The sequence below is a fragment of the Lupinus angustifolius genome, chromosome LG06, assembly GCF_001865875.1.
Source record: "Lupinus angustifolius cultivar Tanjil chromosome LG06, LupAngTanjil_v1.0, whole genome shotgun sequence".
Taxonomy (NCBI): domain Eukaryota; kingdom Viridiplantae; phylum Streptophyta; class Magnoliopsida; order Fabales; family Fabaceae; genus Lupinus; species Lupinus angustifolius.
In genome coordinates, this window is record NC_032014.1 from 25614917 (window position 1) to 25628679 (window position 13763).

General features: G+C 31.6%; 1 protein-coding gene, 1 long non-coding RNA gene and 1 pseudogene across 2 annotated transcripts; 2 read left to right on the top strand and 1 right to left on the bottom strand.

Moving 5' to 3' along the window:
* LOC109350556 lies at positions 3726 to 7760 on the top strand (annotated as a pseudogene).
* On the top strand, positions 8927 to 9394 carry LOC109350333. Its single transcript, XR_002108104.1, has 2 exons — positions 8927 to 8986; positions 9258 to 9394. It is a non-coding gene; the product is annotated as an uncharacterized LOC109350333 (long non-coding RNA).
* LOC109350332 (50S ribosomal protein 5, chloroplastic-like) lies at positions 9263 to 10394 on the bottom strand. The gene is made up of 2 exons (XM_019591569.1): positions 10186 to 10394; positions 9263 to 9838 (listed from the first exon to the last, which is right to left on the bottom strand). The coding sequence occupies exons 1-2, from the start codon at positions 10271 to 10273 to the stop codon at positions 9456 to 9458; spliced, it is 471 nt and encodes a 156-aa protein (XP_019447114.1). The 5' UTR covers positions 10274 to 10394; the 3' UTR covers positions 9263 to 9455.

The window sequence follows — 13763 nt, forward strand, 5'->3', positions numbered from 1 at the left end:
ATGCTCGAGTAGCCAAAAATGATCGTCCGATTTTACTTTACGGTTGGAACTTCGAATTTCGGCATTCCGAGTGAAAATATTTTAGAAAATAGTTATGGACCAACTCAGGGTCTATCTTGACTCGAAATGTGATTACGAAGCCAACGGCGCAATTAGAATTCAAATCCGAGTTACGGAACTCAAAAAACCACTTTTTGAGCCGTACCGGGTGAGATTCGGCTCCGACAGTGGTCCAAAACCGATTGTCTCCGAAAATTATGAAAATTTACCACCAAGTTGGAAATAGAATTACAAGACTAAAACTCAACTAGAGTTTCGTCCAATTCTTTACCTAAAATTCCCAGAAATTCATTTTCGAAAATATAATTAATAAAAACATTAATAAAATCTTATAATTCAAAATTGTAAAATTCGCGGTATTACAGTTAGTGTAATTCCACGTGGAGAGATGGGTGTAATATTAAAAATATGACGGGGGGTAAGTATCATTACTCTAAAACTAAGGGGTGAGTTTAATTTACTCGAATTAATTCCATGCGTGAATGTTATAATCTGTTTATTTTAAGTGCGAGTATAATCAGACAAGTACGATAAAATGTTTAAACTGTTGAATCATTGTCTATGCAATCATTTAGACAATGATAAAAGTCCATTTTTAGATTTGTCTGAAAATTGACTCGTTTGTGTTCAAGATTCATCAGATCACCGAACTATAACACTCTCACTCATACATACTTATGACAAATAAGTAAATTCTACATTCAAGAAATGAATCATATAAGAACGAACACCTAATCCAATTGAATCAAGGGGAGTAAACGTATTATTAACATCTCTAAAGACTTATTTAAAATGGAAAAGTATAAATGAATTATGTAGTGGGCAAAGCTCATCTAGATTATCTACATTTTCAAAAAGCAAAAAAAAAAACATTTTATTGTTGCAAAAGGAAAGTTCCTATTGCAAGTACAATAGAAGCACACTAGACACCACTTTTAAAACCGCTGCACATAAGACACATTCTCTCTTCAATCACAATTCTTCAATAGCCATGAATCATTAAGTTATTAAGATAGAACGACTATAAAACATTAATGAAACCGTAGAAGAGAAAATCATGTTGAAGAGAAGACATACCTCAGTGAATATTAATTTCAATAATAAGTTCCAAAAAAGCTTCAATGACCGTAATAGTTACTTTATTAATTGTCACATATATAAACACCTTTAGAATCAAAGAAAAAAATTCCCAACACTAGAAAACAAGAAAGAATAATGTGATATGCATTCAAAACTATTTCGAACATTTTGTTCATCACTCGTATTAATAGCATCCAACTAAATTTAAGATTTGAATTCAATTATTTGTTATTAAATTCACAATCATTATTTTTTATATTTATTCACTCTTTGAGTGTGAATGAAATAATTACAAGTTATAAATTCTAATACAAACTATTGTTTAGCGTTGAGCTCAGAGAAGCTCGACATGAAAGCAACAATTGAGTTGTTCAGCCTAGAAAGGTTAGTTGTGAAAACAATACTTAATTTGTTGAGGCTAGATATGCTAGGTGTCAAAACAATTCTGATTACTATAATCAGTGTTAGATTATAGTGGAATCTTGGTGATCCCAACAAAATGGGCATAGCCTATGATATTGGATGAACAAGTATAAAATTTGAGTCAAACTTTCTATCATTTAACTCAATTTATTGAAGCTTTTATACTTACATTTTAACCTGTGGAGTTTTGCATTGTGACACCAAGTATTTTGATCAAATATCTTATCATTCAAGTTTTTATTAAGACAAGTTAGTCATCTGAGAAATTTTCTATAGAAAATCAGACGAGTTAATTGTCTGAAATTTTAAACTAGTGTCTAAATCATTTTAAATCGTCCAAATATTTAACTTTGGTCGAAAGTTAGTAAACACAATTCAACCCCCTTCTTGTGTCACTTTTGATTATTTCAATTGGCATTAGAGCTTTGCCTCTAGGTTGAACACCTAATAGTGTAAAGGAAAAGATCCATGGACATCGCAAGAGTAACTAGTACATGTTAATCACCACCTAATTGTGAACACAAGCGTGCAATAGCATGATTTGAATAAAGACAAAGCTTAAAGATTGATAAAGACAAAGTATGGACAAATAAATTATAACAACATGAAGACTCAAGTTCAAGTTTCAAGTGGATCAACAAAGTTAAAGAGTATTTTATTTTTTATTTTTTTAGGTCCTAAGATGCTTTAAATGAGTAGAGTCTAAGTTGGACGAACCTAATGATAAATCTCACATATTAGAGTGATAAACATAATGCATAGATTTTCATTCATACATGATTTAGGTGTATTAGCATACATACATGATTTTGATGCATTAAACTAAGTTAAACTTATATCGTTTTCAAAATCATGCATCCTACATTAATCAATCATGTTAGAGATTCATGGAAAATAAACCTTCTTCTCACCATTTATTATGCCTTTGAGCTTTCTTTTTGGTAGTGAAGGAAATTTCATAATACAGAAAAAGAGAAATGATCCAACTAAATGTGGATATTGAAATAGAGAAATAAAAACCATAACACAAAGAATTAATAGAGCAAATGCTTTAAAATCTCTATAAATAACTATTATGACAACTCTTCAAAATAGGTAAGGATAAAAACCTAAGAAAAACTTATGTAACAATCTAAATAAAACATAAAACAATGTCATATATTAAAACGTATAAAAGAAAACAATAGGAGGGCTCTAACTATGTCATATATAACCATATTAGAAAAATAAAATACAAAATATAAAATTAATAGAGTCTTTTGTCCCATATAAAACCTTATAAGTTATGTAACATATCTGTAGTAATAATCACTGAGAATTCACACGAACAGAGAGGTGACTACTTGTTTTTTTATCTTTGAAGGAAACATAAATGGAGAAAAGGCATGAGTGACAAATAAGGTTTTAATTGAGGAGATCTAATATAAAATTTTAAACATTAAAGAGAAAAAATAGTAAGCGAGTTGTTGAAAGCTACTTTCACTTTCTAAACACTACTTAAAATAGCTTTATGAAAAATAGCTTTCAAACTCTACAAACTTATTTTTTAAAAGCTACAAACTACCTTCAATTTTTGTTTACCGAATGGCTCTAATAACTTTTTTACTGAGTAAAAAAACTACAAGTTTGCTTTGCCCAACAATGCCTTAAACACATACAATGTTGAGGAAAAAGTCATGAGGAATATCAATGCTACATGAACTAGTACTAGTAGTAGCTAATGAATACACTGACTGATAGATAGAATATGATGAGTTGTTTATCTAAGCCAGACCATCCAATGTAAAAGGGATGTTTATACTAGCATTATTAGTGTGGTATTGCTATTAATTACAGTAATTACTATTAATTACAGTCACAATTATAATGGAAAGTGCTTATTTTACTTGACGCTGCATCGGAGTCAAACATTTAGACTTCATCACCTCAAAAGCGTGTACTAAATGTCTTATAAAGGAGAGAAATGAGGATAGCTCTTGAAAAGTATCTACTCTTAGATAGATCTTTACAATCTTATGATTGTCTTATTTCTTGTCTTGAGGAGTGAGTGATTGATGTTTCAGGTGTCATATGACATGAATGGTTTTCTGTTGTCACACGTGTTTCCATTTCTATTCCTTTAGATTGGCAAATGATTGAACTTTCATTTCACTCCATTCTTTATTGCTTTCAGCATTGTGAAGAAATTGGAACCTATAAACACTCTTGGATCATCCATTTGGTGGGGAATTGGTTTTTATTGGATTATTGTGGGTGGCCAAGATCTTAATTTGGCTGTGTTCCTTTTATTTCTGTTTTTTTTGAATGTGGAGTGATCATTTTGCAGCGTTAGTCACAAACAATCAAATAAAGATATAAAATAAATACAAGAGAAGAAACAAAAGAATTTTTTAACAGAGTTCGACCAATTGTGCCTATGTACCCGGAAGCGTTGTGCGGCTACCAGGGTATCATTAGGGAATAAATATCTTATATTCTTAATTTGGCTGTGTTCCTTTTATTTCTGTTTTTTGAATGTGAAGTGACTGTAAATGATAAGAAAACATAATTGAAGTAGTCTAGATTTGCACAAGGTATAACTTCATCTCTTTTAACAACAACAATTTGAATATAAATTTTTTTCTTGCCAATCATAATAAGTTCTAGAACCTTTTTGTATTGCCTCCTATGTAAAATAAGTTGAGAGTATATTATACTTGAAAAGTTAAAATAAGTCCTTGTCAAAATGCTCAGCTCAAGCAGAATTTGTAGTAATGTGCTTTGTTTCTATTAGACTTAGAAATCAATCTTTTTGTCAATTAATATGCTTGTAAATGACCCCCCACCCAATGGGATATCTTTTTTTTTTTTACTATTCTAAGGATGAATATCTTTTGTCCTAAAAAGTGTATCACCATTTCATATATCATTGCGCTTATGATTTGTCAAAAAAATATTTAATTATTAAATTTTCAACTTAAATATATTTTTCAACCAATCATGACTATGGGTGACACACCTTTGTGGGAGAGTTATCTTTCTAATAATTCTATACTTCATCAGTTCATCTTCTAACATAGAAATCTCTGATCTAACACAATCCATTGGTGTTATGTTTTCTAAGATAATTTATTAGTTGTATGAAAAACTCATTGAAGTATTTCTCACATTCTTTGCAGGTTAACAACCATCTTTCTAGCCTTAGATGTACTTCTTATTATTTTCTTCATCGGGATGGTATTTATAATTTCCTTCACTCTCATCTGCTTCATCCCAGTAATAGCATTAGCTTATGCTATGAGAATCAGAGAAGGTGCAGCAGAAGAGGATATCATGTCACTTCCTGAGTATAGTTTTAGTCAATCATATTCATTGGTGATGGTTGATGATAAGAAGCAACCAAGAATAGATTCATGCAATGGAAGCCATATTAGTGAACTTTCTGTTCATCCAGATGATTCTGTGAGTATTGTGGCTTCTCATATATCTCCCATTCAGTAGTTCTTTAGTGTTAACACCATTTTGATGGTTGTACACTTGTGCTTGACTATATGTCTTTCCATGTCAAATTTCATCCCCTTTAACTGCCTTGTTTACTTTGTTGTGTTATTCTAATATTTGGTTTGATACTTTCACATCTACTTATTTTCTGTGTTTGGGAGCTATGAAATACGAATACGGATATGTGTAGGATACAATAAGTATCCGATACGTCGACACACATTTTTTCTAAAATATAGGATACGATACGTTCAAAGATATATGTATAAAATAATAAAAACACATAAAATATGATAAAATTATAAATATAAATCAAAATATCCAAAAATATCCAAAGTAAAAAATATAATCAAAATTGAAAATCATTGTCCTGCAAAATTTGAAGTACCAAAACTAGAAAATATAGTAGAATAATTCATAAAATTGCTTATTGTCTAGCCCTAGAAACAAAAATAGTATCAATTTCATCTCCTCCTTGATGACAATGTTGTAGATTGGAGAGTCTGTATGGTGGACCGACTACCGGAGGGTCAATGCAGTGTAACAGTATGCTGGTATGAGTCTTTGTGGCCTTTAAATAAGTTGGTGTTTATTGAAAACGAATCTATCTTATCATATTTTATTGAAAACGAAGAGAAAGAAGATTTCTGGAGGATTTTGGAACCTCTAAAACCCTCTTCATGCTCATTTCACATTTTCCTCATGTTTTTGTATATCAAAGTACTTAAATACCTTTAGTAAAAAAATTATAATTATATTTTTGTATATTTCTAATTAGATTTTTAAACCAAGAATAAAAAATATTTTTGCATTATCCTTATTTTAACATTCTTCTATCTAAGTTTTACACTCTCAAACAAGAGAGATTTGCCCTCCTTTTCCCTCGGCTTCCTCCCCCATCCTTACCTCTTGATCCATATTCTTTCATTTCCCTCATAACTCTCAAACATAGACGACAAGAAACACAGATTTTGCTTCAAGTTTCAGAGCTCTACAAGCTTTCATGAGGGTTTGTGTCAATATCAGTGCCCACGCCTACTCTTGTTTGAAGTGTATAGGCTTTTAAGCCCTTTGGTTGGGTGGTTCTTTTACACATTGTTATCTAGACTAACTGTTTTATGTTTCTGTGCACAGGTATCCCCTTTCTGTATTTTAATCATATTTATTTTACACTAGGTACAGACTTTGGTCAACTTTCAATGACTGATATAGCAAACCTACCTGTTTACACATTTAAAATTAAGGATTTTTTGGCTTCAGCAGCAATGAGAGTGAGAGAAAGGAAAGGAGATGGATCAAAGGGTTAGGAAGATGAACGAAAAGAAGGGAAAATGAATGAAATCATCCCCTTTGTATGGAAACATAAAATTTAGAAGAGGAAGGAAACTATGATAATGTAAGAATATTTTTTTAATTTTTCTTTAAAAATGTAATTAACAATGAGAAATGGACAATAATATATAATTACATAATATTACTAAAAATATTTAGCTATTTTGATATTTTATTTCCAAAAAACATAAGTTTGAGAACTTTAAAAATAGACACATTGAGGGTTTTGAAGGATTTGAGAAACCCTTCAAAACCTTCCACTTTCCTTCATTCAACTCCCAAACAAGGGGAAAACTTTCCAAAACCATCCCTTCCCCTTCTCTCTAAAACTCCACTCCCAAACAAAGCCTTTGAAATTGATTCTGACCTGTTATGACCTACATCTGGTGTTGGAAGACTGTACGTTTATGGCAATATGGGGTGCTGAGTAGTGCCAATTTAGAGAAAAATTGGTAAGGCAACTCTGGACAGAGGTTTGGCAGTGAAATGAATTTAGTAAATCCACCCCATTTAACCAGTCCACATGGATGGATTGGATTCGACTTTATGTATGGATAAACGAAGCGTTGATCTAGTGGTGTAAGACTATAATAAATCTCCATGTGTAGTGTAAGGTTAAAAATCAAATGTTCGATTGTTAGGAGTGATACTGGTTGGAAGGGAAGTTACGCACCTCCAAAAACATTATTATACAAAGAAAACTAGATAAATAATAAACTGATGGATCAGTTTGCTTCCATAATGCAGATTTTCTTACAGCATTAAATGGATGTTGTCCTTTATTTTTGTTCCTAAATGTATGATTTTGTTTCATTAATTTAATATTTATCAGAAACAGTCAAAAAACTTAATAACTCACTTTTATTATCACTTATTTAATTCAGTCAATCAATGAAAAAAGTGGAACATGAATGTGGCACACTAATTACGACAGATGTTAATTCCTACACTTATAGGGGCAAGATTGCATTATCAGATTTATTTTAAGCTCTTTTTTAGGTGAAAATGAACGCTGTCAACTTGAATATTGATTGCTATGATTCTTAGTTACTTGTCATACAGTTGAAATGCATTATGAAAATATTGAAGGAGGATTAAACTCCTTCTCATTAACCAATGGGATTTGGTTCGAATGACACATATTTGATTTCCCTAAAGCAAAATTTCAGGTTCGAGTTTTGTGGATGGATAAAATATCTGCTTAGAGAGTTAGCCCCACACATACCTGTGAATGTTACCAGCTCAAAAAAGCTGTATCTGCGTAACTTTATCTCCTTCCCTGTACCCACTACTTTCATAGTGAATGCATCAGCCAGTGGCTTCAAACAAAAGCAACCTGCCCACTCGGCAAATTCAATATTCTTAGCCGAGATACATTGGTTTGATTCAACTTTGAGATCAGAATTTAACACGGCACTGAGGTGCAGTATTAACCCAAAATACACGCCGGAACCTTTAGTTGGGTTCTAATCCTCGGAATTCAGTCAGTTTCTAATAAGTCGTTGGTTTAATGTTGTAAAGGTTCATTGGATTCTTAGATAGATCAAAAGCTTAAATGTTCGATTTTTATGAGCGACACTTATTAGGAAGGGTAGCCACATATGGATAAGGAATTAGTTCCTTATCCATATGATGAAAGGATAATCTTGGTTATATAAAAAAACTCTTTCATACTTTTACAGATTGTTCTTAAGTTTATGTTGGGTATGTATATATTATTTTAGTCCTATAAAATGTATCATAGAAACAGATTCTGTACAACAATGCTTTTTATTTTGAGTACTTTCTGGCACCAGCAAATAAGCTCAAAAGACTAACAGGGTTATCTCAGCATGTTTCGAAGGTGACTGATAAACACTGGTATCTAAAATGAAGAAGATAGAAATGTAAAGGAAATGCCCCTAACCAGAATCAATTTAATTCTGTTAGGGTTCTAATCAAGAACTTTATTGAAGATAGAATGAAGAATAAAAGAAAACAGAATACAAAGGATCCCACGATCCTCCCTGGGTTACTGATTCCACAATCAGTGACTTTTTCCCTCCTAAAAACTAACTAACTTCCCCTTAACAACTTCCTATTTATAGACAGCTAACTACCTAACTACCCAAGGGTATAATAGGTAAGTTTGGTTTCTTTGTAACATTGATTCTCTAAGATTCAATAACAAGAGGAATATACATATACACAACTTGTGTAGTGCAGCAATTCCAACACAAGTATGTCAGGCATTTCATCAATAAAGATGATGGTGGCATGGATTTCAAATTACAGCAAAAGTAGGGATAAAGAAGCGTTAGCTACAGTATTTAGGAAACAAAGGATATGACTGATTACCATGCTAACATTCACTCATTCACCCTAAGTATTGCATACCGAACTTACCGTATCACATACTCATTTCGTCATAAGGAAAGTCTTGTAAATAATAACGAAAAAGTGACAAACCGCCCAAGTAAAATGCCATAAATTGTGTACATTGGCTAACAAATTTCCCAGTGAAATGACATAATTTTTTCTTTACTTCATTGGAATACATGTAGAACATATTCCAATGTGATAAATTAAATATCACAAACACACCAATCATTTCATCTATAAAGATGATGGTGTCATGGATTCCAAATCAAAGCAAAAGTATGGATAAAGATTTAGGTATTGCATTTTAGGAAACATAAGATATGATTGATTATTAATGCTAGCATCAGCCAAAGAAATCTTTTCATTCCCCAACATTTTTCCCAGTGAAATGATATAATTTTATCTTCATTCATGGTTGATTTCATTTTGGAATACATAACTTGCTGAACATATTCCAAAGCAATATAAGCACACCCCAAAATGTGATAAATTGAACATCGCAAATACACCAATCATTTCAGATATGGATTCCAAATTAAACCCCTATTTCAACAGTTAGAAGCAATTGGGGACTGGTACATAGCTAACATTAAACATTCTTGATTCTAAATTAATAAAATTGTCAAAAATACATAAGATATTATGGATGAATAAATAATAAATTGTCAGATTGATGGTTAAACCTGCAACAAGCATGTTGTGATTGTAGCTTTTATACTTCAAACATTCTTCAACTTCTTCATCTTAGAAGGTGGCCATCTACCCTTCTTCCTCAACTTGCGCTTCCTGACAAGCCTTTTCCGCCTCAACCTTATCTTCTTGGCCAGCTTCATCCTCAGCCTCTGCTCCTCCCTCTCTTTCAGCTTCGATTCCAACGGAAGCTTATCAACCGAGACAGCCTCTTTGGTACTCTCCGAAGCAGGAACAGCAGACACAGACCCACCACCTACATCTGATGAAGTTGCTCCATCAACCCCATCCCCAACAGCTCCAACAATCCCTGCATTGTTCCTTTTGACGATAAACGGTGCCGAGAATATTTGAACTTTCCTCAAACACTTTGCGGGCAGACCAACAATGTGGTTAAGATGGACTCTTGAAACTGAGACACCCAACAACAAAACACAACAAATTAAGTCACTTCACCAATTATTTAGCAATATTCAAATACCCACTATTCATTAAAGTGGGTATTTTTCTTAATGTAATTGAAATCAATGTTAGGATTGAAGTGATAGCTGTTGTTGAAAATGTTAAGTAATTTTTTTTTGACACTACCAAGGTATCCTCAACCTTTTAGGTAAGGAACAAAGGTCTATCTCTTCTAATAAATATCGTTTACAGGAATTGAACTCTTACATTTTAGTCATCTTAGGAATCTAGTGAGGTCTTACACCACTATATCAACACATTGTCACTGAAATGTTAAGTAAATGAAAACCCACTAACCTGGGGTGGTGGCAATGGCGAGAATAGAGGAAGAAGAGGGTGGAAGGGGTGAATGGAGTGAGAGTGAATTGAAGCAGATAAGAGCCATGTTGTTGTATTGTAGAGTTCTTGACTAAGAGTTGAGTTATTGTGGCTTATGTTATCAGATAAGCCACTACCATGCGGTTCTCCACTCACCTTGCGTTGCTCTTCCTATTTTGGCTAACACATCAACCCAAAGAGTTCACGCTGTTTAATTGTAATATATATGCGTTGTCAATATAAAAATTTATGCATAATTAATATGTCACTTATTATTAATTTGTATTACTTTTTGAAGAATCAATGATAATTCAAAATAAAAGTTGTATGATGAATTGATAGTATATAAAACTCTTACATTATATCTGTATACATTTTTTATCCTTCTATATTGCCTTAATAAATTTAGATTTATTCATAAATATTTATACTCAAATATTATCTACATTTATTTATATTACTTATATTTAAAAATATAAATAATTAATAATATTTTCACTAATAAAATCTTACCTTATCTAGGTAACCTTTTCTCATAAAATTTCCTCCCTAGGTTTCTCTTGTTGTAGCTTTATAATAATATTTCATGAAAAGTGCATAAAGTCTTCTAAATTTTATACCTTTTGTAAGTAGGTTTATTGATTATTTTTCTTATTAGTTTATAAATTTGGTCCATGTATAAATAGTAAAATTACTCATAAATAACAAAAACATTATTGTAAGGAGACTCACAACAGCAAGAATATAATAACCCATGTTAGGAAACATTCATATCATGAGGAAACCACAATCAATAAAAGAACAATCTGCTTACTAAACACAACCAAAAGAATAAGCAATGCTCCTTTCATAACATGAATTACCTTTCACTATGAGAGAATAATGAATGTAATATGAAGATTAACTGGTCTATTTATTTTATTTTTTGAAGTGAAACTATTAGTAACTTTTTTGGCCCCTATTATTCTAGGGGGCTTAAAGTCAGTGCATTGGTGGTTTTATGTTGGGATGGTTAATGCAAGAATGCATACAATAACATAAGTAAAAGTGAAGGAATAAAGACTTGAATTACTTAAGTTATGAAAATCCTAAGAATAAATCTATATGAATCTAAATCATTTCTAATAGTTATTTAATATTACACCACGACTCATATCACTATATGAATCTAAATCATTTCTAATAGTAATTTAATATTACACCACAACTCATATCTTGTATGTGACAAACTATCCAAGATTTGCAATACTACTAATTTCACCAATAATTAATTTTTAATGGGTTATTATGAAGAAAAAATATTTTGTGATACTTATTTACAAAAAGCATAAAATTTACCCGAAAGTGTAAATTGGCCTGTTTTTGTATAAGTAATTCCAGGTTTGGTTTGAAAATGGGTTTGAGTCAATAATTGGATTCTTTTATATCTTGATTTTGGTGTAGAAATTTAGAAAAAATCAATTTAATTATTTAAACTGCTGAAGATAAAGTATAAGTATTTAAGTTCACAGAAATATATTATATCCCTTAAAAATATATTAATACAAGGCTGCAAATACGAAACATTAATATTCAGCATTCATTAATGTTGGCATCAACGAGTCTTAGAGTGTGTTTGATTGAGATTAGTTTTTACCAATCACTTGTTTTTGGAAAACAAATCACATGGACTAGACTATAATCAAAATATGAAAATAATCCAAATCCCATAATACTTAGGAATAGTAATTTATATTGAGCTGCCTTGTCTGCCATCTTGGGACTTGGACTAATGTAAGGACTTGTTGGGTCATCTATTCGTGGGGTCCTTGGGTATCCAACAGATCTACGAGTACCTATATATTTATAAAATGTTTAAAAATTGTAAGCAACTTATATACATATGCACATGTTTCCTATAATCATGTGTGTACTTTTAGACAATCAAAATAAGAAAAACGATAATTACAATTACAAAACATAATTAAACTACAAGTACACAACTTTAAATGATCACTTAAATATAATTTATATACTTAAACACATAATTTAAAATAAGACAATAAAAAATATCAAATGTCTAAGACTCACCCATCAACATAATATTACATCAGATTTATGAATTAATAAATATAACATCACTCGTTAACAACATAACATCACAATTATGATGTAAAATTGTTTAGTTATGCTACTACATATATACATAGGGTTGAGTAACAACAAGTTAGAATACACCTAGAAGAGGGTTGAATATGTGTTGGGGATCACTTACTCCACCTTTTCAATATACTGCGCACATCTGAAAATTGCTGCACTTAATCGATTAAGCTTAGTTTAATCGATTAACCAGTGCTTCGACTTAATCGATTATGCTTGTGATAATCGATTATCCCGAATCTTGTACTTCTTGATTTTATGGTTTCTTGCACAACAAGTTACTAATTACCAATCTTTATACAATTAATTGATTACTGAAGTTACAGAATGATAACTAAACAGACTATAACATGCAACTCAGAATTAATCAATTAACAACAAAGTAAAGAACAAAAGTAAGGAGAGTAGGGATAGAAAATTGTGCACAAGAAATTTTTATCCTGGTTCGTTTGCGGTCCACTGCAAACTACATTCAGGCCTCCCCTTATGATCTTGGGAGATTTTTCTTCATTATTGTAGTTGTAAGTTTATTCGCACACTTCCAATTACAAAAACAAAAAACTAAGTCGCTTCTTTCTTGACACTTATGAGCTTAACAACCTCGGTTTGACATATCTAACTCACCTACTAAGATCTCCTATCTTTTCGTGATTTGGCCCCAGCCTCGGTATCACTTGAACCAAGACCTCCTATTCTCTGTGAAGATTATCAAGATCTCTCTTGAGGTGAAACTACTCACCAAGAGATCAACTTCCTTGTTTGATACGTTTTTGTTGAGTTGTCTTAGTACTTAATACTCGGATACAACAATTAAAACTCAATCTAAAACACTAAGTAGAAAACTCACAAGAACCTAATCTAAACGAGATCTAATGCATAAGGTTTTCGTTAAAATGAATTGCATACTTTTTAGAAAAAGGTTTTCCTCACTTTTCTCTCAAAGAAATCAAGAACTTTATGGAAGAATGCAATGCATTGAAACCTAAAAAAGACATGCAATGATTTGACTTTCTAAGCCCTATTCAGAATGCTCTCACTCTCTAAGCTTTCCCAATGCACTTTCTCACTGTAATGCAATGTATGAAAATGCATGCTCTAAACTATTTTCAAAAAATGCAAGTTATGCCACACGGGCTAGAATTACAGCATTTATAGAAACCACACTGATGTTGTCATTAATTGATTATTCAGTGACTTAATTGGTTAACGAGCTGTTTAAAAACTGATTTTCTATTATGTCTTAATCGATTAACCAATAACTTAATCGATTAACGCATCATAGTTTTCAGATTGGTTAGTCACTGTAATCCCGATAGTTGATTAATATTGTACATAATCGATTATGTTGTATAAACATTGTTTTCTTGATGCATGGTAAACTACCTATATGACATGTGATCATGAAGTACATGTTTTTC

What these genes read in the sequence shown, in the direction of transcription:
- LOC109350332 (XM_019591569.1), bottom strand. Translation starts at nt 10,273, where the DNA reads ATGGCTCTTATCTGCTTCAATTCACTCTCACTCCATTCACCCCTTCCA. An exon ending in CGCCATTGCCACCACCCCAG is followed by an intron (nt 9,839 to 10,185) that starts GTTAGTGGGTTT and finishes TGGGTGTCTCAG; the next exon opens with TTTCAAGAGTCCATCTTAAC.